General features: G+C 40.7%; 1 protein-coding gene across 1 annotated transcript; it reads right to left on the reverse strand.

Annotated features, from left to right (window-relative positions):
• Positions 1–626: 626 nt before the first annotated feature.
• On the reverse strand, positions 627–21,928 carry lrrtm4l1 (leucine rich repeat transmembrane neuronal 4 like 1). The gene is made up of 2 exons (XM_078271429.1): positions 21,476–21,928; positions 627–2,263 (listed from the first exon to the last, which is right to left on the reverse strand). The coding sequence occupies exons 1-2, from the start codon at positions 21,477–21,479 to the stop codon at positions 627–629; spliced, it is 1,641 nt and encodes a 546-aa protein (XP_078127555.1). The 5' UTR covers positions 21,480–21,928.
• Positions 21,929–24,068: the final 2,140 nt, after the last annotated feature.

Below are 24,068 nucleotides of genomic sequence, written 5' to 3' on the forward strand. Positions count from 1 at the left end.
ATGAACAAGTTCACACATTTCACTTTTCAGTTGCAATAAAGGCCTCTCAAGCTACTCCCCTCACTTGGTCATAGCCATGTCATAGCAAAACAACAAATCACACACACACACGCAGTACAAACACGCCAAATAAATTAAAACATGATTGAGCCATGCCATGCTGATGTGGTGTCTGCAAAATAGTTAGACAGTGTCCAATTATTCATGGTCCCTCAATGTCGGCATACCATGAAGAACATACTGTATGCAAAAGTGTAGCTTTAAAATAAACATTTACATAACAACTATTATAAAGATGAATGAAGCCACACTCAATTAGCCTTAGAAAACAAAGAAATTCAGTACTGCATTATTACTATACTTTAGTCCTCTGAAAGAGACTACTGTTTTTTCTTTGGATCAGATTAGTTATTTTCTATTTTCCAATTTAAGGTTTTAAAAGTAAAACCTAAATAATTGGAGACATCTTACATTTGAAGTCAAGCGTGTTATGAACGAAGGGTAAAGGATGCTTAACTGTGATTCAACAGTGTCTTTTTACAGGGCATACTTGATAAAGGATTTACCTCTCTGTTGAGCCTTTGTATTTTGAGTTTGAGTTTCTATTGTTTGGCTGATGCGATGAATCATACCTCACACTCCCTGGAGCCAGATATTGTGCATGTGCAGGAACCAGTGCCATTTCCTAGCACCTCCAATGCCTCTGGCGTGGCAGCAGGGTTGTAGCTCATGTAATACTCTTGGAGCTGGGAGCTCAGGTTCTGCTCTGGCTCCGGACTCTTTGTGCGACGCCTCCGCCCCACCATGGATCGCTGCTGCAGCAACCTGGTTGCACCTGGATAGCGCCGCCACAACACATAGATAATTGTCAAGATTAGGGACATGGTGAAGAAGAGTGCCACGCTGCCTACCACCACTTTGTGCAGAGTCATGTGTTCCAACTCTGGGGGTGGTATGAGAGTGGGTCGAGTGCTAGCAACTGAGTCTCTTGGGTCTTTGCTCATTTGCCCTGGAAAGGTAGGATGAGCAATCGGTCGAGGTCTGAATGGTGGGACAGGACCAAATGTGCTGGCTGGTGGCATAGGTGGAGAGCCACTAGTAGGGGCAAAGGTTGGTTCCCCGGTAGCTTCAGAAATGAGCTCTGACATTGGTGAGGGTGTTTCAGTCAGAACGTAATCAGTTTCCTCACAAATACCATGGTTCCTTGTGGCATCCATTATTTTTTCTCCCTGGAGATACTTTGGGCTGCTGCATATCATAGTGGTGTCTTTACTTCCCCGAAAATTCCTCAACCAAGCCACAAGTGGGCATATGCCAGTTCCACAATCCCACATGTTCCCAGCGAGGCTGATGGAGGTCAATGAGATCCATGCTGACACCGCCTCTTGAGACACATTGGACAGTTTGTTGGATTCCAGGTTGAGGACTTGAAGGTTGGGCAAGCAATGGAACACAGCCGGGTCCAGGGTCTGGATTTCATTTCCAGACAGATCAAGTTTCTGCAGTGTATACCAAGTCCACGGAAGGCCCTGGTTGACCACCTTAATGCGGTTCCACTGCAGATAGAGTGATCTCAGGTTGGCCAAGCGTGGAAACAGAAAAAAGTTGATCCGTGAGAACTGGTTGTGCTCCAGATGCAACTCCATCAGCTTCTGTAGCCCTAAAAAGGTGGTACGGGTAAGAGCCTTGATTCGATTGTAGCCCAAATCCAGAAACTCCAAACTTCGGCACTCCAGGAATGCTCGAATTGGGATGTTGGAGAGACCATTTGAGCGTAGGTGTAGGTTTTGCAGTTTCCGTAAGCCATGAAATTGACCAGGCTGCAGGATTTCCAATTTGTTGTAGGACAAGTCCAGACTGCGAAGATTGGGAATTCCATGGAATGTTGAATTGTGCAGGGATGTGATCCTGTTGGAGCTTAGTATCAGCTCTTTAAGCCTGCGGACCCCCTGGAATGCTCGACTGTCGACAGCTGAAATCTGATTATGGTCCAAGTATATCCAAAGAAGCTGGCTGAGGTGAGCAAATTGATATGGCAGCAGGGTGTGCAGTTCATTGTAGCGCAGGGAGAGGCCTTGGCAGCCTGCAGAGATGTTTTCTGGGACATCTAAGAAGCCAGCTGAATCACAATGGACCGTCTTCCCCTCACATCGGCAGCTATTGGGACAGGTACGCTCATTAAAGCTGAACAGCAAGGGAGCTCGCAAGAGGAGGAGGAGAGGAAAGAGGAGGTGTGTCAGTCGTCCATCACACAGCATTGGACCTATAAGAAAATATAAGACAGAGAGAAGAAAGGAATTTTAAGGATTTTGGTGAAGTCACATTGATGTTATATGCAAATAAGCCACTTATTTCCTTCAATACTGGTACTTATTGTTAAAGGAGCTAAAACAAGAATCACAATCTACACTATACTTTTGTACCACACTTTTGAGTTTTCCTATGATAACAGATCAGTGTTGGTTTCTGCAAAATTGCAGTTATTGAGATGTTGCTACCTGAAACATTAATATTCTGAACACAGACTTCTCAAGGATGATGCACATCTGGACAAACATTCTAAACATCTGTTTAGAGTTAAGAAACCAAGAGACTAAAAACAACAGGCTAAAACAACCAAGAACTCTAAGGAGTTAAAGACTTTCAGAGGATCATATGAAAGTACTATTTCTCAGGAGGAGCACAAGCCCTCCACATTCAGCTTTGAAAATGTGTCACCATTTGCAAGACCCCATCGACTCGCTATTGATTTTGAAAAAGTAAATTGGATGCATTTTTTTTTTTTACTTATCAAAGAAACATTTGTGATCTTTTCTACTTCACAGAGAGACATGCTCTGACATTTCTTACTTTCCTCCAGAGTTGTCAGCACTCCATCCACATCTATACCCCCAACTGGCACCATCAGACACCGCCTACCAAGAGCCTGGGGCTGTCTGAGGTTTCTTCCTAAAAGGGCGTTTTTCCTCGCCACTTTCACACTTACGTATTCATGCATGCTCTTGGGGGAATCACTGGAATTGTTGGGTCCTTGTAAATTATAGAGTGTGGTCTAGACCTACTCCATCTGTAAAGTGTCCTGAGATAATTCCTGTTATGATTTGACACTATAAATAAAATTGAATTGAATTGAATTTTTCCCCACTTTAAGAGGTTTTCACAATCCTCCATCCACTGGAATATCTGTGTTTAATATAGAAGGAGACTGAGGTAATGGTAATGCCAGAGTCTCAGAATCCATTAGGGGTCAAGACGCCAGGACCTTCACACAAATTATTCAGATTATTCCACCAAATTTTCTGAAATATAAAGGTTTGAAGGGTTCCATGACCCTCCACTATAGATTTGTTCGGTCTTGATTTTTATTTGCTACTCTTGATGGAAACCGTATTGAGCGAGTCTATGAATATAAATATCTTGTCATCTGGATCAATGGCAACCTTAACCTTTACAATCCATGTAAATGCAACGACTGACAAATTACAGGGTCTGCTTGAGGGTGTTAATATCCATATAGTCTCGCTTTGCCACGCTGCGGAGGAGAGTCTGGCTAGTCCACATAGAATTCCAGGATGGGAGGAAAACGTGCTCTGGTTTATTGCCATTTCTTTAAACCAATCACACTCGTCATGGGCGGCGCTAAGTTCCACACGGAGCTGCTGCAAAATAGCCTCGGGAGGAACTTGTTTTTGTGGAACGTGTATGTTTAAAAGTTGTTTTAGTCAAGCGAGAGAAAACTCAGATTGGACAGATAGTCTAGCTGGCTGTCTGGATTTACCCTGCAGAGATCTGAGAGCAGTTAACCATAGTTCTCATAAATTGACCGGAGTTTAAAATTCCAACACAAAGGAAGCGGAAGGTAACGGACATTGGCGAAAAGACATGCATCCGGCAGAATTTCCTGCTGCACCGGAGCAATCCTGGAAGTGGAACATCGTGGCTATAGACTAATATCCATATTGTGTGAAAAGCCTGGGACTTCTGGCCCCTTTTTATATGTAGTCCTACAATTAGAGCTGGGCGATATGGAAAAAATCAACATCGATGTTGATATTGTGGCGATATTGTAGGGTTGACTATCGGTGCTTTCACAAAATACGAACAAAATGAGCGTTTTGATAAATAATCACCAATAATGTGGATACAATGACTAAGTTGGTAAAGTCAAATAATAAAACAGCTATTAAGTCTGGTAAGTTCAGAAAATGACATCACTTTACTTGTTACGCAGCCTTTAAAACCAGGAAAAGACAACACTTGTGTCATATCACGATAACACTATATCCAAAATGTAAGAAGATATCTAGCCTCGTATATTGATTTTGATATATTGCCTCAACATACAGGCATGGTCATCAAGTTTTTTTTTATAGCCAAAGAGTGGAATGTTCTAGGGCTGAATTTGAATATTTGGATATTTGTTCGTTGCGCAGTTATTCGATATTAAATTCTGTGATTTGAATATTCGTTTTTTGTTTTGTTTTTCCTTTAAATACTGTAATAAAGTTGCGGTGGCCTGTCATGTAACCGGCGATCAGACATCACTTTCTCTATCGCTGCCACAAGAAAGTTCTAAAACACTATGAGAGTAAAAACAAAAACAACACAAGCACTGAACTGCCCAGGGGTTTGTGTGCCTTCAAGTGTGGTCGGAAATGTTGAGATCTATAAAAAATCTATAAACGATCTATAAACAATCTGACTGAAAACAATTATTGTGAAATTCAAAGTTTACTTGTGCTTCATTTCGGGGTGAAATAACACAACAGGTGATTGCTTTTGTTGGTCCTGAAGCTTCAAAGCACAAAAAATGGTATTCGCAGAAAACCTAAAGTCACCTGACTGATGGTCAACTTCAAATCTAAGCTGACAGTTGGCCTTTTAACCTTGTAGTCTTGTTTAATTTCAAATTCTACACCCAACAGTACAGAGCCAACAAGGTAAAAGATGTGACACTGTCCTGCTATATGTCAAGGGACACATCCTTGTTCTTGGACTCTCATCTGGTCTTGCTCTGAGTAATGCTCTGACTAAGGATATCATATGTCATATCTCAGGACGACGCTGCTTTCAAATGTACTTTTACCTCCCCTCAGGTACCTATCTGCCCTCTGTCTGGTTTTGCGGCAGCTGCTTTGCTGTTAACGGCTACATATTTGACACTTAACATTAACTTGCTACAAAGGCATAAAGGGAGAATGGGTTTTAATTTAGTTTGGACAGGATTAAATGGTTCTGAGATGAGACGACAAGCAGCATTGTGCATATGTATAAAGTAGTAGTTACAAAAGGTATATAATCAGGTTTTTGTATTATAGGTGGTTACAAGGTCTAGTGTTTTTCAATAATAAATGCTGCCACAGCTATGGAGTTTGTAATTTGAGTGGTGGGAGAGCTATCATTTGTAGAATTAATAAGATTATAATTGTGTGTGTGATTGTTACACTCTGAGAGAGATAGAAATTATCTCCTTAAGTGGGAATTATTAAGGGTTGAAAATGCATTGAAGAATAAAAACAGTATGAGTTTTGCTGGAGGAAATTATATTGTTAGATATTACTTTTCAGAATATGTTACAATTATTATGACATTAATAGATGGTGGTTGACTTTTGTTGAAGCCGTTGAAGTCTTTTGTTTGGTTCATGTTTTTTCCCATCAGTACTGATTTAATGTGTTGTTCTTAAAGTGCTGTTATTGCACAAGCTTTAAGCTACAAGTCTCTACATATATTATATATAGTATATAGTATAGTATTTTTTATTTTTTTGTAAAATTCTCATCACACATATTTTAATTCCAGAGCCTGCCTCCCTACATGCACGTTCCACCAAAACAAGTTCCTTCCCGATGCTGTTTTGCAGAGGTACCGTAGTTGCGTCCGACGCAAGAGGATTGAGGATCAAGACGATTGTGTTTGCTTTAAAGTAATACCAATAAACTAGAGCAGAGTTTTTCTCCCATTCCGGAATGTTGTGTAGACTAGCCAGACCTTAACCTAAATCTAATCCTAACATCAGCCGTTAAACCAAGTCTTAACCCCCAAACAAACAGCCCTTCCCAGAGGTAGGGGCTGGGCAAAATGTCCTCCCTCTCAAGGGCTAACTCTCACATTGGCCCTCACAAAAATTTGTACAAGAGCACATGCCCCAAATGTTGTGATTTGTTTGGTATGTGCATAAGAAGTTACCGTTTGACTTTGGACAAGGTTTATAAAATGACGGCAAGTGAATGACATGAACACAATAACAGAAATGCATCTGGCAGAATGTGCAACTCTTTATGCTCAAGTTTTAGAGCGTCATATTGCTTTCCACTGACTGGACAAACAGACATTATTAAAGATAAACAGACAGAGGGAGACTATTGCATTACATAATGTGTGTTGTAGTCACGATATATTCACACTGACAAGTCCTCAGAAAGGCTACATAGTAAGGCTCCAGGACAGAAGTGTGTCCCTACCTGCTGTTGTAAACTGTAAACTAAAGAAATACCTCCATTGTCTGGCAGTAAGTATGCAGAGAACATTATTCTCCATCATTATACCACAACTTGAGGGGTGTCACACAATAATGACAATTTCATGCTAAAATGGGTAGCAAACAGGTACTGTTCTACATGATCTACATTAATCACAAGCTAACGGTGTGTCACTTCGCTTTACCTCGGAACAGGCCGGTTTGTTTTGAGCCATAAAATTACCAAACATTAACAAGCAATTGACTTTTACTGTTTTGAAAATGATTTTTTACTGGTGATTGATTTGAAGATTGTTTCTTATAAGGAAATGAAATAGCTTTGACATCACATGCTGGTACTGAAATTTAGGGGCCAGAAGCAAAAGCAGGCTCACAACAATAGTTCACAGCAAGATTATACAGAACCCCCAGAAACAGCTGGTGGAGCTGTAAACAACACAAACCAGGAGGAAAGCAACATTAACAGTTCACGGCCCTTGACATCCTTTGTTTAATAAATTTGAAAAACTCCCTTCAGTAAGACGATGCAGGGTACCCACGGCAACGAGAAACATTGTTAAGAGATCTTTTACTCCATCCTCTGCCATCACACTAAACTAATGACTTGTATTAGGTATTAGTCACTGCTGCTGATTTCTACAATGTCTATTTAAGATATGCACTAATTGTTAATATTTCCACACTTGTATCCCAACCCTTTGGCCCACTTTACCTAATTCTTTATCTCATGTATTCTAACCCACAGTGGAATGTCTGTGAAATATTTAAGTGTATGCATGTCTGTGAAGCCAAAGGAACATTTCTAAATGTCTAATCTATTACTCAGATGGGGGGCAGTATATTCTAATGAGCCTGCATGCGACATAGGAACTAGCAAATCTGAATGGCTTGTTAAATTTCCCCATCTTTTCTGATCTAGGCAGCCCACAAAATAAAACTTTAACTGGGTTGCTTTATATTACATACTGTTTATTGGTAGGCACTCCAGATACCCAAAGTATTTGCAAAAGCACAAAAAAAAAAAACAAGTGAGTTTTCCACGATATGTCCCTTTTAATGGCTCTGCCCTAATTACATTTTCCACTTGACTACTAAAAAGCACTGAAAGAGTCCATACCTTTGCCAAAAACTGAATGAACAGTCCTCTAAATTTGTTATTTTAATAATATAAAATGTCAAGAAAATGATTGTTTATCAGAATAAGCATCAAAATGAACAGTGATAGACAGTAGAAGATTATTGTCTTTTAAGAACGTGTAGTAGTTCAGTAGTAGTTAAAAAGGGACAAATGCTCAAGTACCAAAACTGTGTCACTGTTAATGGTTGTGATTGCCTGCTAACTAACAACCAGGCAGACAATCAAACAGTGTGTGCGCGCTAAACTCTGTTTGATTCTTTTATAAAAAATAAAATACGGAAATAAGGAAGAGAGAGAATGGAAAATATTGCCAGATTTTCATGAATCTCTCCCAGAATGCAAGCAAATACTAAGGGAGTTAGATAACAGAAGATATGAGATTTGAGTAAAGATGCACGCTATATGTGAACATGTGTGCTATAAAAAAAAAAACCTTGAGTCCTCCAAGCAACAGATACACTTCCATTTCCATCACATCCATTAGGTAACCGACCAAGCATCCACGGCACTATCCACAGCCATTAGTCTTCCCTAAACGATAATCCCATTGAAAAGTGTCTGTTGCGAAGCCCTTAGGGAAACCTCACTATGTCATCTCAATAAAAATACATTGGGGATCAAGCGGAGAAGGGGGATTCAAACATATTTTTGATGTTAGAAAACTCCAGGCTGTACGCTGTGATAGAAAGCCACAGTGTTAAGCCACTGGCTCATTGACGCCTCCGTAAGACACCATCTTTAATTAGCACACATTGGTTCAGCATGGATTTCTGCATAGACAGAAGAGTAATAAAAAACATGTGTGCACCGGGCTCCCATGGGAGGCTATATAGAGTAGAATGAAAAGAGACTTTCACCTTAGCACAGATTGATTATCCAGTCATAAATGTGGTATTTTGCACAGGCATTACTCATGTTTTCTTCTTTTTTTTAATGCATCAGATGCTGTAAAGAGGACTCCCGCCGAACAACAAATATCATGGAAAGCTGCGTGAGCCTCCTACGTGAATAATTTCAAACACTCTGATTCTAACCGACAGTACACAGAGAATGTTGTCACCTGGAACGGCCATTAAGGCTAACTGGCATAGAGATCTACATCCCTACATCTGTGTCACTGCGGGAAGAAAAGCACAGAGTTAGAAACTTAAATATAAATAAAATGCCACAACCATGGTTCAGGCAGGCATTGCTATCTGTTCCCCCCTCAGAAGAGATTTGATCTCATGTGGTAAGCTACACACATCTGTTTACCTGGCTCTATCTTCTTAGTAGAGCATGACCAAGCAGAGCCAGAGGGGTTTGGAGATTTCATATCTCGTAGAAGTTACATCTTGGAGGTTTGAACAACTTGCAGTGCACCAATACAGAAAAACACATCAGTGTACTTATCACAAAGATAAATCTGTTTCTAATACTGTAAGTTTCAAGTCTTGAGTCAGTTTTTGACCACTTGCTTATAAGTATGAATGGCAGCGGATGTGGTTTGTGTGGTAGGCTGCGAGTCTTATAATACCTTTTGTCAGAACTTCAGTGAAATGAGCCAAGAGTATCCACCTATAAAACTAAACCAGCTGCCATCATCTAAAAACTCCATCCCCGTTTAATCCTCGGCCAAATACGAGTGTGGAATTTTGTTAAAACTGGCATCTAAAAATCTAGATTAAATCCTAAGAGTACTGCACCAATTTAGTCAGACTTGATGAACTATTTAATAAAAAATTGAGTTAATGCAACAAAGCTAGAGACATTGTCTTTTTTTCCCCATGCATTCCTCCTAAAACCTGGTGCCTACATTACCCACAAAACCTGGTGCCTACATTAACCCACAATGCAACACCAAAAGCTTGTATTCAAGCAGATTTAAGTTACAATCTTGTTAGTAAAAGCCAGTGCATGCCCTACATCCAGTGGAGCGGTGCTCTTAGCGAAGGACAAGATGGGTAGTTGTGCCTCAAAGCAAACCGGAGAACATTGCTTTTTCTTTTATTATGTGCAGTGAATAATGCGTCAACACAATTTGTATCTGATAAAGATGCAATTTCAGCCAATGAATATCCATTAGAGAGCATGCTCTGTGCTCCAGTTTCCCTCCGGGCTTAACTACTCAACAACTGGGAGTAGTTTGCTGAAGTTGGACTCAAATGTTCTCACTAAATGTCAACTAAAATGGGCTTGCAAATGCACAAAACAGCCAAAGTGAAATCATTATATAATTTCCTAAAATATACCGTATCTTGTCCCCAATTTCCTCACCTATGGTCAAGTTCCAATGGCAATCTTTCCAAAGTCCCATAAAAGTGAGACTTTCCCCTTTCCCTGGGGACAGAGTGAATGTTCAATTTTTATGTTGTTGAATGTTGGCAGGCTGACCAGAGTCAGCTGTCGTCTTCCTTGGCGGTGCGACAAGTTGATATTTCATTTGAATGCACGGTGCTCTGAGCAAAGGCTATTACCCAGAGTGCCCAAGTGGGTTGGCCAGCAGGGGTAAGGCCGCACGCTGGGGCACTTCAAAGAAATGAAAAGTGAGCAAGAAAACAAAATATTTCTTATTAAATGGTCTACTGTAGCACACATTATAACCATTAAGAGGAATGGTTTCTTTGTGGCAGCTTTTCAAGGCTATAGACTGGCAGAAATGTATAATCAACATTATGGATATGGATGTATTAATTAATTGTAGACAGCAGGCTACATCTTTTTGTCCTTTTATTTTAGACATTATGTACTATACTGTACTTTTTTTAAGATTATTTTTTGGGCATTTTAGGCCTTTATTTTTATAGGACAGCTGAAGACATGAACGGAGCGAGAGAGGGGGGAATGACATGCAGCAAAGGACCACAGGGCGGAGTCAACCCGCTGCGTCGAGGAATGAACCTCTATGTATGGGCGCGCGCTCTACCAGGTGAGCTACCCAGGTGATCTACTATACTGTACTTGATTCGGTATATGCCCCCCACTCCTTTCTTTTCTTTTCTTTGCCACCTCTCCTAAAAACGATTATAAAATGCATACATGGTGCTTTCTTTGGGACAGACTGATCACAACAGAACTAGGAGGTTGTATGGTATATAATCTGTATTTTTGCAGAATTTAAAGCTTCAGATATAGACTTGTTAATTCCTCCAACCCCACCACCTGCCTTCCTTCCCCTCCCCGACTGTCTTCCTCACTGACACGGGAGCCAAGGGATTTAAAGTGTGCGATGTGTGGTCAAGCTTAGGCAAGCAAAATTCTAGGGCACTACAGCATGTGTGATATATTACATTTTGGAGTGTGCTCGCTCAGATTTAAGGCACATGAAATTAAAAATACTTTCAGGGCACAGAAGTATGTGACGTATAACCAGTCAAAGAGCCCATCATGCAACGTGGATTAATTGGACACACTGGCATTACAATATTGAAATGAAGTACCTTTTACACACTTAAAACCCATTATTTTACGCCCATTAATTTGAAAATTGGAGTAAGCTGTAATTTCAACTCACAGCAAAAGCATGAAGCAGTAAAAATGGCTGATTTATGATAAAAGCTTATTTTGCTACTACCGGAGTTGCACATACATGTAGGAGGAGCGGCCAGTCCGAAATACACACTACGCATTACAACGAGATCAAGATGTACGGAAAACTCAAGCGCAGCTGGTTAATATCACACCAGTAATGGCAAAATACAGCTTAAATGGGGCAGCAACCATTAAAAATTGAAGCAAAAAAAACAACTTGTGAATGCAACTTTCTTGTCTGTTTTGGACTATGGTGACATTTTATATATGTACTCAACCTCCCAGTGTCTTCATGCTTTGGACACGGTGTTTCATGGAGCCTTAAGATTCATCACAAACATCACAAATCTCATACTCATCACTGTTTGCTGTACTCTCGGGTCAAGTGGTTCTCCCTCTCAATCAGGCGTTGGATGCACTGGCATCTTTTTATTTATAAGGCAGTATTAGGACTACTTCCTCCTTATCTGAATGCTTACATCCTCCCGAGGTCTGCAGGGACATATCACTTGCGTTCACAGGATCTGTTTTTATTGTCAGTCCCTAAAGCCCGCAATGACTTTGGTAAAAAGGCTTTTAATTTTGCAGCACCATCTGCATGGAATCAGCTTCAGAATGAACTACAGTTGAAGGAGTTGGTCTCTTTTTATTCTTTTAAAGGCTTTTTAAAGGATCTTGCAGAAAGGCAGTCTGTCTGTCATTGTTTTTCAATTGATTTAGGATTTTTTTTATGATGACGTTGTTGTTTGAATATGATGAGTGAAAGTGTGTCTATGTTTGTACTTGTTATTGTCTTTGTATTTATTTTAAACCACGCTGCTGCCACTTGTCAGGACACTCTTGTAAAAGAGATTTGTAATCTCAAGGAGTTTTTTATCCTGGTCAAATAAAGGTTTGAATGAAAAAAATAAACTTAACAGTCAGTTTTGTAAACTAAGTTATTCTGTCTGGATTTGTGAGGCATGTAGAAACCGAGGTCTACTGAGTCCATGACCTACTCAAGTCAACAGTGAAAGAGGAGAATTAAGAGAGACAGATTGCTCTAGCTTTGTCTGCCAGCTTCTTTTATAGGAAAAAAAAAAAAAAAGGTTTCAATTCTAACCACTTAAAGACCTAATGCAATGATTAGGTGTATTGATTTGTCAAGTCTAAGCATTAACATTGCAGATCAATGGGATTAGCAACATACGGGATGTAGAATTCTTATTTATCCACAAGAAAAACTCCCTGAAACGTTCATCAACCTCTCACTGTAAGTACAGGCAGCCTCCACGTCACGGACCATGTGGCTGCATCTGTAGCTGGCCGCCATGTCTATTGATTCACATGCTTATTATTGTCATTTATACCATGGCCACTGTGACTTCTCAATTCTGATTGGCTGGCAGGTGTGGATTCCCTTTTAGTAACCACACAGTATAACCGGGCACCTCCGTCTGAATGTGTAACGTTTTCTCTAATAATAAAGTGTATCAGGATGCAGCGCTATTCTCTAATCTTAGGTTGAGTATGTTCAAGCAATCAATGGACCTTCTTCCTCCCCTGATTTTATAATTTGTGCCAATTTTACACTTCCTGGTGTTGTGAAATGTTTGTTTAAAGCACTTGAATAAGAAATTCATGTTGTTTAGTTTAAAACAGTCTAAAGGAAATGGTAAATTATAGTGTGATTAAAACTCACTATTTACAGTATTTGATTTACATCTGATATGTGAAAAGGTACACAACCTTATTTGTTTAACAATAATTTTGTTTTACTGCAGACCGTCACAGGAAGTGCTTTTATTTTGAAGTAGCCTACACGGAAGTTGTCTGTTGCGTACTCTTGCTAGCTTACTGAGATGAACGTGAGACGCTAGATGCAAAACATGTCTGTCAAGCTTAAATTGTTCACTTTCTTGTTTGTAAAACTGCAACATATTGAACCGTTAATGTTCACAGTAAAAGACAAGCGGTTTTGGTGGTCATTCAAAGCCATTCCACTATACCTGGCCCAGCGTGCTTCCTATTTAACTTCAGTAGATGTAAGTAAATAAATCCTCCCAAGAATTTAAAAACATTGTTAAAATAACTTGTTTTGTCCGACCAACATATATCATCAACACATATCATATTATGCTTTTTGGCTTTTCACCTTTCCTTTATTGTGTTATATATCTTTTTGTGCATGTAATAGGTTTACAAAGTGAAAAAGCCCAAAGTCCACCCCAAAGGGACTTACCTTCTCCAACAGAAAACACTGTTCACAAACTAAATTAAACCATGTAAACCTATTCTGGTACAATCTCTAAATACAATTATGAACCTGAAATGAGCATAATATGAGCACTTTAAGTCGAAGAAAGGCAGAAAATCAGAACATCTGAGAAGCTAAAACCAGAGCATGTTCGGCATTTAAATATAATGGACCAATATAATAAATCAATTAATAATCTTTTCTTTTTCTGTTGATTCTAATTGGACTATCCAACAAATTGTTTCGACATTTAGACTGCTACTCTAAATCTCGTAAGCTTTTATGTGGAGCTGCCCAACAAATGGTAGAAGTTCAATCTCAAACAGTTGTCTCATAGAAATCACCATAGAAATACCTTTTTGCCTATTTGTTAAAGTCATATAGTATACCTGTCAAGGGAGTAAAGTATAATCTCTAAGGAGGGAGACCTTTACAAAGGCTAATGGGTTATTTAGAATGTCAACATTTGACAACCATGAAAGCTGCCTGCTGTGGAAACAGGCTGCCTTCATGAGTCGAGTTGGATGGAGGTCCACTTGGAAAAGTGACTTTTTTCGAGAAGTATTAGCCAACCCATTTTGGTCCGGTGCATACAGCTTTCTCTCAGCCATAGCGCTGCCTGATATTTCAGTGACTTTGAGCCCTCTGAATATCTAGTAATCATACATATGTTTAGGCATGTTGTCAAGCCTATTTTTTTTCCCATTCCAGAGTAGACAAACTGAAAAATAAAATTAAAAAATGAAAGAAGAAAATCGATTGGTACTTAAGAGCGGTCAGGGCAAAAGTGGAATCTGCACGCTGCTTTATATTCATTTTAAAGCATTCATTATCTGTTGCTGCAGTGTTTTGATCTGACAGGAGGTTCGTGCCTGATGACGATCCATGAGAGATAGCAAAACTGCAGCAACAGATAATAACATTTATAAAACAGTGTACAGATTTTATGTTTGCCATGATATCCGCTTCATTACTGTGCTGCTTATCTTTCTTAGACACTTCCCTTCCTAATTCCTTGGCTGTAAAGATATACAAAACTTAATGACTCCTTCCCATAAAAAATGATTAAAGCAGAATGGAAACTATTTGATATGACGGCATTTAAGAAGAGTGACTTTTAGTTGTCTCATTTTATTTTTAGTAATCAACTTACTTACTGCCGCACGGTGGCGGTTTAATCATGTTACCGTAATCGTGTGACCGTTCTATTTAATGTAGCGGGCACAGATTTACACACAAAGTTAACGGTATGAAACGGAACTAGTTAAATTTAGGCAACACAAATACTTAGTAAGGGTTGGTAAACTTTAGGGATAGGCTTAAAATAAGTCACGTAAAACTACTAAAATGACGTGATGCATTCTCATGAACGGGTTCCTATGATATCGTACCAAAACGTATGCACTAGGGATGTAACGGTATGAAAATGTAACCTCACGGTTACAGTGACCAAAATTATCACGGTTTTCGGTATTATTGCGGGATTTTTAAAAGTGTGTTCAATATGTTCAGAAAGCAATGATAGGCCTACCCAAGCTGAAATAGTATCAAAAAGTGTACCAGTGTTTATTATATTACAAAAATATAGGCAATAAGCTTGTAAAACACTGGCCCACTGTAGGGGGTCCGGTAAGAACTTGAACCAGAGATGTCTGACTTTGAGATCCAGGAAGATTTATTTACAACTCCAACATGAAGTTAACTATGAAGTCGCATTTGACGTTACATGTGAAGTTGGATGTGGTTCTGAAATATAAGCAAATGATAATGCGGATTAATAAGAATCTGACTTACTATGAACAGTATTTACCAAAACTAAATATTATAGCCACCAGCATATAACAAGAAACAATACTAAGAATTACATTTATTTCTCTGTGTAGTGTAATACACCTTTAATAACTAAGCACGTGGCTCCACAGGCTAGTCTGTTTACTGGTGATTGCATGTTGCTAGCAAATTGCTCTAACACAACCTGAATATCAACATGTGGCTGCACAAGGAATATTAAACAATCTGCACATCTATCAGCTATGCAATAAGAAACACAGCAACAGCAATATTATCAAGGCGATAATATATCGCTCTCTCTCTCTCTCTCCAAATAAATGTCACGTCGTAACACGGGCTAAACTTCCACATCGTAGCAGAACACTTATTGAAGATAACGAGGCAGTAAAACCCATGACAGCTTAGCAAGCTACAGAATAGTTTTAACTCACGTTCTGGGCTACATCACTTCAACAAGTCCGAAAACGGGAAGGAATGATAAAGAAAAACGTCAGTTAACAGCATAGACTGTATATAAGAAAGTTAACAGCTGCTACATTCTGTCCCCTTCTCCTGTCTGAGCGCGGCAACTTCAGGAGCCTCGAATGAAGCTGGGAAGGATTAAACGCAGGGTTTCCACACCGTGGTAATCCATCGCGATAATAAGGATATTTTAAATGAAAACGGTAATTATTACCGTCAACATTTTTAGCGTGGTTTACCGTTAGACCGGTAATCTTTACATCCCTAGTATGCACAACAATTATTGTGATATCCTACAGTTTAGGCACCAAACAACTAGTTAAGATTAGAAAAAAGATCATTGTTTGGATTAAAACACCGTTCCCCTTAAGTAGTACTCCCACAACACAAATACACGTTTCCTGGGTGAAAGTCTTATCGACTGTGGGTGCTCCAAAGCTGAATTCACCACTCAACCTCACAAACCCATACTTCTCTTTAGTGTTTCCGCGGCTTCGCATTCCGTAGCTTCTGTGTGTGTGTGTGTGTGTGTGTGTGTGTGTGTGTGTGTGTGTGTGTGTGTGTGTGTGTGTGTGTGTGTGTGTGTGTGTGTGTGTGTGTGACACAAAATCCACTCCCCCACTTAAAAGCCCTGTGTTGTATGACCCACCTATCCTATCCTCCCTACGTGGACCAAAGCACTCTTACCCTGGATTTCCACCGAATGCGGAACGGCTGCGGAACGGCTCGCTATGTATCGGCTCCGTGATCCGCCGTCCATCAATACCCACCAGGTCCGGATTTGTTGTGATATAGCTGCGGCCATGACTGACAGCTGAAGTCACGAGGACCCACAAGATCTCGCGAATTCAGGTAGAATAGAACCACAAAACCAACAACAGTTTGTTACCATCCAGAGGAGTGGAGGGGAAACAACTCTGTGCTGTGTTTTCAAGGTGTAGTGCAGGGAAATATGATCCGCCGTGAGCACGGTATATTTTATTTTGAAAATTAACCGGATGTTTTATTTTGTTTCTGTGCACTACTTCCTGTCCCGCACTATCTGCCGTGTGCTGAATTGTTGCGGAGCTCTCCTGCATCCGGCAAAAATAGAAGCTCTGCGTATCTGCTCCGGACGGCTGCGGATCGCCGGAGCTGGGACGCAGTAGGGACGCAGACGTTCTGCAGTCAGTGGAAATACACACATTGACTTTAATGGAAACCTAATGACTCCGCCGCCATTCCGGAGTGGATCCGCAGACGTTCCGCAACCGGTGGAAATTGGGGGTTACAGCAGCAGTCAATGTGGTACATACAGCAATAAATACGTGGCATACATCCAAAGTCCTTTGTTTGTTTGACCCATCCATCATGCTGACCTGCCTCCTTACGCGTATTTGCCGCTCTTATACTTTGTCACCTCATTTCCTTGTCTGCTCTCACGATAATTACTGCAGCCACAAGTGGTCTCAGCCTATAGTCGCAATTTAACAAGAAATGTAATTGTCGGTCATAATGAGCTGCTTGCTTAATTGACCCATTTGGTGGTTTTCTGGGTGAGGATGGCTGGATTATAAAGATGGTGCCTTATACAGCATCATGAGACGAATAGTTTGCTTCTCTAACAGCAGTGCCGATAAATCAGCCATATCACTGCAAGCATTTCACCTTCCCACAGTGTTTAACATCCGGCTTCAGTCTGTCAGAAAGTGACAGCTGAAACTCTTCACAGGCCCATGACATCACCCATATCAGGAACTTTACTGACACTGGCTTCACAATAGACACGCACGTGCGCACACACACACACACACACACACACACACACACACGTTATTGGCTAAGAAATCTGTGCAGATCAGCAGAGAGATGCATTGATCGATATGAGTGCTGGTGTCAAAAGATCAGCACACACTGAGACGTTTCAGCTGGCCACCGTGAGGCGAGCCTGTTTTAAAGGCTAAGGAGTTGACATCATGGTTGATGAGAGATTATGTATGTGTGTTTTTTAGGCAATTTGCACGAAAAACTGCACAGATTATACATCAGAATAGTCCTCATTATCAGAACCTTGTTCACACTATCCTAGGTGAATACCAAACATGTTACTATTGTTGGCACTTAGTTTTCTGTTTCTTAGATATCAAAGTGACCTGAAAGAACATTATCCTGTGTGTTTAAACGTTTGTGAGAGAATGCAAAAATAGATCTTTTTTCCCCTCTTTTCTATCTATATATGTCTCCATGTCTCTTTAGGGGCTTCATATGTAACACTAAGAGGCTGTCCTCATCAGAAAAATGAAAGCAATGATCATTTGTTTAAAGGCCCTGAAGACTATTTCTAAATCAGCCTCTTACTGTGAGCTATGCACTGCTACGTGAACTGCCAAGGTCAGAACAGTGAACGTTATTAGTCAAATCAGACTTTTCTGTATTTGTGTTTTTGTCTCAGCTCTCTCTCTCTCTTTCGGTTCTTCAGACTGAAAGACTTGCATGACAATAAATCCAAAATATTAAAAACCAAAATAATTGAATGTATAAATCCTTTGCAACCAAACGTAGGCTGTAGTGTGCTTCAGGGACATAGAAAATAAACACAATACATTATCGTGCATTTTTCTTGCAGTCTTTTTCTTTTTGTGCTAGCTCAGCTCCCACTGCTTACTACCAGACTTGTTCTCAGTTTCGTGTCTCTGCCCATATTTCACTGCATGAGTTCATTGTGCAGGTAAGCCTTTCACACTTATTTTAAGAATTTTTTTTAGAACGTAAGAGAGATATAAACTTTGGAGAAGCGTTGCAATTCAAGATAGTCCAGCACTCTGCACAACGGCAGAGGCGAATAAAATGAAATGAATTACCTGGAGGTACAGTTTGGTTTCATGTGTGTTATGTCGGTTTGATGGCGCGTGTGGGTAGTGGTGAAGTGAATATTACTAAATTGCTGTTAAAAGTGCCTGACGGGGGCTTTCAGTCAGGCTCAGAATGGGAAAAACCATGCCTCACACTGACAGAATAATCCTTATTGATGACTTCAGGTATTTTCAAAAGTGCATGCAGCCATTTACACTGCTCAACGTTAGTCACAATGTATTCTTTCGGTTTTAAAACACATGCATGATCTGTCTTTATCATACATAACATGGCTCTGGAAGAAGCACTGTGAAAGCAACCAGTTTGCAGCAACAGTTCATGGTACTGCTTTAATCTGGAGGATGGAAAGACCTTGTATTGCAATAAGAATGTATTTATTTGATTGTATGCAGTTTGACTAGATGCTAATGCATTCATAGATCTGAGAAACTAGATCCATGTCAGTTGTCTAAGACTGGATAATGGTCTTAAATGTGCAAGAAAGGTTAGTGCTTTTGAGCCAGTGGCAAACCTGTGACTAATACTCCATCTTCTAATTAGCCACTGCACTGCAAGCTTGAAGAAGTGGAATGGGAGGAAAATGTGTCTACAGGTTACTTTTTAAGAAAGTAAGCTTAGGTTTTCCAGACATGTGCACGATGGGCCAATTACTGTCTCTGGCTGACCCTAGGAAACAGATGGATTATAGAATAAATGGAAGGTTATTTGAGCATAATTGCCATGTTGCTCTTGCCTAATCAGAAGAGTGTGTGCAGTCAGACTGGAGATCAGGCACACGTGTTGTTCACAAATGACTCCTGCATTGCTTTTCCTTGCCGTTGCGTTCTGTCGGCTGAAAATGTAGCCTCTTTGTGTTGTTTGCATGGTGTTGCTGTTGTGGGAGCCTGGGCTGAATATAAATTCCACAGCTTAGGCTACGAATATGTGATTAGAATGTATCAGTGTTGGGCTTGTCAGTCAAAAGTGTGTTCTTTCTTAACATGAATTGAAAAAAAATATTTCATTACTATTTTTTTTTTAAATGATTAGTCGATTAAATGGATTACCAACCAACAAAAAATATGTGTTGGCAGCAATTTTGATGAACATTTCTCCACAAGATTATTTTTGGCCAGTTTAGGCCTTATTTTTAGGCGCCCTTAAGTCCTTTTTCAAGCACAAACGGCAAAACAAATGTAGTTCCAGCTTTGTAAATGTGAAGGTTTGCTGCTTTTCTCAGTTTTATATAACTGTAAATTGAATACTGTGGTGTGGTGAATTTTCTTTTTCAAAGTTTCAGGTTTAAAGGAAATTGCGATGGCCATTATTCACCCTTAGCCGGTGACAATTGTTGCTTCTTTGAAAAGTTGTTACTTAGCTGCTGGCCAAAACATTCTGCCCTTCTGTGCAGATGCTTAAGATAACCAATGTCATGTTTTATTGTCAAATTAGGGAGGGGGGAGGGGGGGGGGGACTTCATCCCTGAAGCCTGTATAAACTTTGCTCTCCCATTTAATCTGTAAAAAACAAGGCGATGGATAAAGATGGATGCTGTGAGAGAGCTTCAGTCAGAAGTGTTGGTATTCTAACAAATGCAGCCCCTTACTTTTGGCTTATAGTAATTGTGATGACATAATTAAAACTGTGTGCTCATTAGTTGCACTAAGCTGCTCATTACTTGGGTAAGTGCCACAATTCTGCACAGATGTGTAGGCAGCATGCATTTCTCCAGCCTGTGTCAGCTTTTCCCTATATTTGGGTATCAAAAATGAAAACGAAACAGCAGCATAAATCCAACCAAGCGAGAATTCGAGACAAACAAAATCAATCACAGTAGTGCAGTTTCAAAAAGTATCTCTCTCTCTCTCTCTTTCTCTCTCTCTCTCTCTCTCTCTCTCTCTCTCTCTCTCTCTCTCTCTCTCTCTCTTTGCACCTAACCGCCAATCAAACAAGTGTGTGCGCCCGTCGTATGAATAATCGTCCTTCACTGAGATATTCAAAAACTAAAGTTGCACTGAAATAAAGGGCACGAAACGCCGTGAGACTTTTCGACGAGAGCCGCTGCGAAGGCTTGGAAGTCAACACCATGTCATCGCATTTTCAATGATAACACCCACAGTCAAATAATATGCGCACGCACGCGCGCGCACGCGCGCGCACGAACGCACACACACACACACACACACACACACGCACACGCACACAAAGACAGGAGCTGCGGAACGCGAAGCCGCGGAAACACTAAAGAGAAGTGTGGGCTTGGGAGGCTGAGCGGTGAATTCGGCTTTGGAGCACCCACAGTCAGTAAAATGGAGGAGGTGATAGGCAGTGTGGGATGAGATTGTAGGTGCCCGGAGCTGTCAGGAGGAGGTAGGATAATTCAAAACATGTTAAAGCTTTAAAGGGAAAGGCAGGAGGCAGCTGAGGGGGAGGCCACGTTTCAGCCATTTAAGGTCAGATCGGGAATTTGGGGAAACTTGTCATTACAGCTTTAACAGCAATGGGCGTCATCTGATAAGATAATGGGCTACTATTTAGCTTCAACTTATTGTGCACTGGCACCCACGTCGACTGCTACAGATTTTCACTTCCACATGATAAAAGGTGAGAGCGTTACTGTCTCCCTCCTCCCCTTCATTCTGAAATGCACTGACATTCCCGCCTGCAGTTGGCTATTTGTTTTTTAAGAGAGACAAAAAGAAGGAAAACCCTTTCAGTGGTGATCTTGGTCTTGAACGCAAAAAAAAAAAAATCTCTGGGAATATTTGCAGAAAAATAGAGCAAAAGTAGCCTATAGCCTACAGCTCTGAAAAACAAGAGATGTGCAGGAATAAGCCGCGAAAATATTTGTGGGAATTTTCGGAACATCCACACACTCGCAGATACGCCAGAGGAGAACAAATCAACCCATATTGTTATAAGCACCACAAGTGCGCTCAACTGGCCTAATCATTTGCAGGCTCCCGGGGTTCTTTATTCTCTGGCGGCACTCGTTTCAAAACGAGACAATCCTCCACTTACTTACCCATGTTGTCTCATCGGTCCGGTCCCTTCGTCCTCCGTGGCGCAATCCGCCGCACAGATCACGACTTCGTTCGTGTCGCCTTTCCGTTCCCAGTACCTGGAGAGCCCCGGAGCTCTGCCTCTCACGCGACGGGTGACTCACCTGCCTTCATTCTAATTTAACTGTCTCCCTATTATAAAAAAAATAAAAAATAAAAAAAGCTCTTAAAGTTTGCGCCCATGCTCCATGACGCAGGGCAACTTTCCAGACCTGTCACAAATATCCATCCAAGTGCCAAGTTGGAAGTCAAACGCCCGGGCTCTACAGGGTTTTTTCATCCGATAGAAACATAGTCTTGGAACAGGTGCCCGCGACAACAACAACAAAAACGTCACACGTTGCCAAAGTTAGGAGGTGGAAACGAGGTGGATTTTGCCGCGGGGATCGGTGGAGTCAGCGGCGGAGGCAGGTGTCCTCTGCGCAAACATCCAGCGGAGCGACAGAGACGCCAGGCAGCAGGCACGGGCACTGTCAGGGGCTCCTGTGCGGTGCATTGGCGAGCGTGGTCTTCGTGTGCGCGCGCGCCTGCGTGGGGGACAAGTGGGAGAAAGAAAAGGAGAGGGAGAAAGCATTCAATGCAGTGTTTGACAACTGCAGGCAGATTTGGTCAAATGTGAGATTTGCTTAGGGTTTTTTTTTGTGTGTGGATCTGCTTTGTTTCCGTCTCCATCAACACCAACACAAACTAACCAAATGCAGGAGATGTCTCCCCCTTTAACATGCTTTTCCTGTGTAAGCCCATTATGCAGGTGTTGTGGAGGACACGCTGAGGGCTCTATGTGGTCATCATTACAGCATGAGTGGGTAGCCTGCCTGATCCCACCTCTTGTTGCATAAATATTGCGGATGGAAAGAAGAGCAAGGACACCTTTGGACAAACTGTCCAAGACATTTTTTTATGTATACGGGGTCTGAAAGCATTTTAATTTATCTCTAATTAGAGCTTGTCAATGTCCAAACCAGAGAGAAAATGGTTATTATTTCAAGCTCTAATACGTTTTTGATTTTTCTATGATTAAAATAGCTGTAATTAGGTTTTTCTGGCAATAACAAAAGTTCTAGTCCTCAGATAAAGATTATACCCACAGTCCATAACGCTTTCAAATATTTGATTTAGTCCCCCCCCCCTCTTTAATCACGTCATATTGCGATTCATTGCTGGGGTGGTGTTTATTCTCCCAATTGGTACTTATTTCGGATGATTCAGACAAAAGAGATGAAAAAATACAATCCATTATAAAACTATGCCTATTATAAGAAATAGCTCCAGCCTGACTTGACTTCTGGGTTAGCCTTGGCACACTAGTGACTTAGTGAAAGTTTTATGACAGTATGACATTGAAAGTATGAAGTTCAAAGTGAGCAAGTACAGATGATAAACTCTCTTCAGTCTGGCTTTGGTTTTCATTGAGAATAAAATGTAAATGTGAAGGCTGTTATAGCAGCATATTGAGCCAAGTTCAACAATCACAAATTGGTGTTATGTTCAAGTGTACACCTATTGTTTGGCTGTATTATAGTGTACCTTTCAATATCATTCATTTCATAAAATCTTCAGCCACAAGCCAGCCAGCTTAGGCTACTTACCAAAGGAGAGATTGATTAAAAATTCAAACCATTTCGTAGAAGATCCTCATTATGTACTCTTGAAAGAAAACGCACTTTCTCCAGGAGAGTCATGTCTTTAATATGCTGTTAATCAATTAAAAAATGTAATCACTTTAATCACAATAATAGGCTGGGATTTATTATGATTAATATCTATAAACAGATATCTGCATGAATGCAGAATCTGTAGGCAACGGGACAAGACTTTGGTATCGGAAGAGTTATGTTTCCGTTTGTAGTCTGTTTGCAGTCTGAGCAGTATTGACCAATCACGCTTGAGCGGACATTGCTTGCATGCAGGTAAAAACAGTCCACATTGAGAGCAAAAGAGACAGAACATATTGGCCGAAATGCAATCTTGAAACTCATCAGCTATAACCTGATGATGATTCAGGTTTTTATTAGCTTTTCAAAAAATGCATGTTATAGAGACGCCGTCTCTCTACTCCAAGTCCATTCTAGTGTCTCAAGTTGCTAATCAGACTGTGAACAATGACTGACGCTCTGGTTAGAGGAATCAGAGTTTTCTCAGTCTCTCACCTCAGTTTTGATGATTTCTGAATTAGATTAGAATCTCTTAATTTGCCGAGTAAAAAAGTCTCAGGGAGTGCTTGGCATTGCACACAACATCCATAATGAGTTGCATACTCAATTTGCAGACAACCACATAAAGAACAGTTGCAAAGTAACAGCTTGCCTGTAAATTGTTTGCAAAGTAACATATCACTGCAGTGAGTAGGCCTACTGACCAAACTGAATGTCATAGTGGCTTTGAAAAGACAGAGTGAAGAGTCCCTTTTCACACAGTGACAACTTGTGCAACATCCAACATCAGTTCATAAATTCTACTTTTCTTTTAACCAGCTGCTCAGGCAGACCTCTTCTTCTGTACAATGTGGCCTGCCACAGAAAACTCTCTCTCTTATGTTGAGGCCAGTGTAGCCAA

Source organism: Sander vitreus, chromosome 16 (assembly GCF_031162955.1).
Source record: "Sander vitreus isolate 19-12246 chromosome 16, sanVit1, whole genome shotgun sequence".
In the NCBI taxonomy this organism is placed as follows: Eukaryota; Metazoa; Chordata; class Actinopteri; order Perciformes; family Percidae; genus Sander; species Sander vitreus.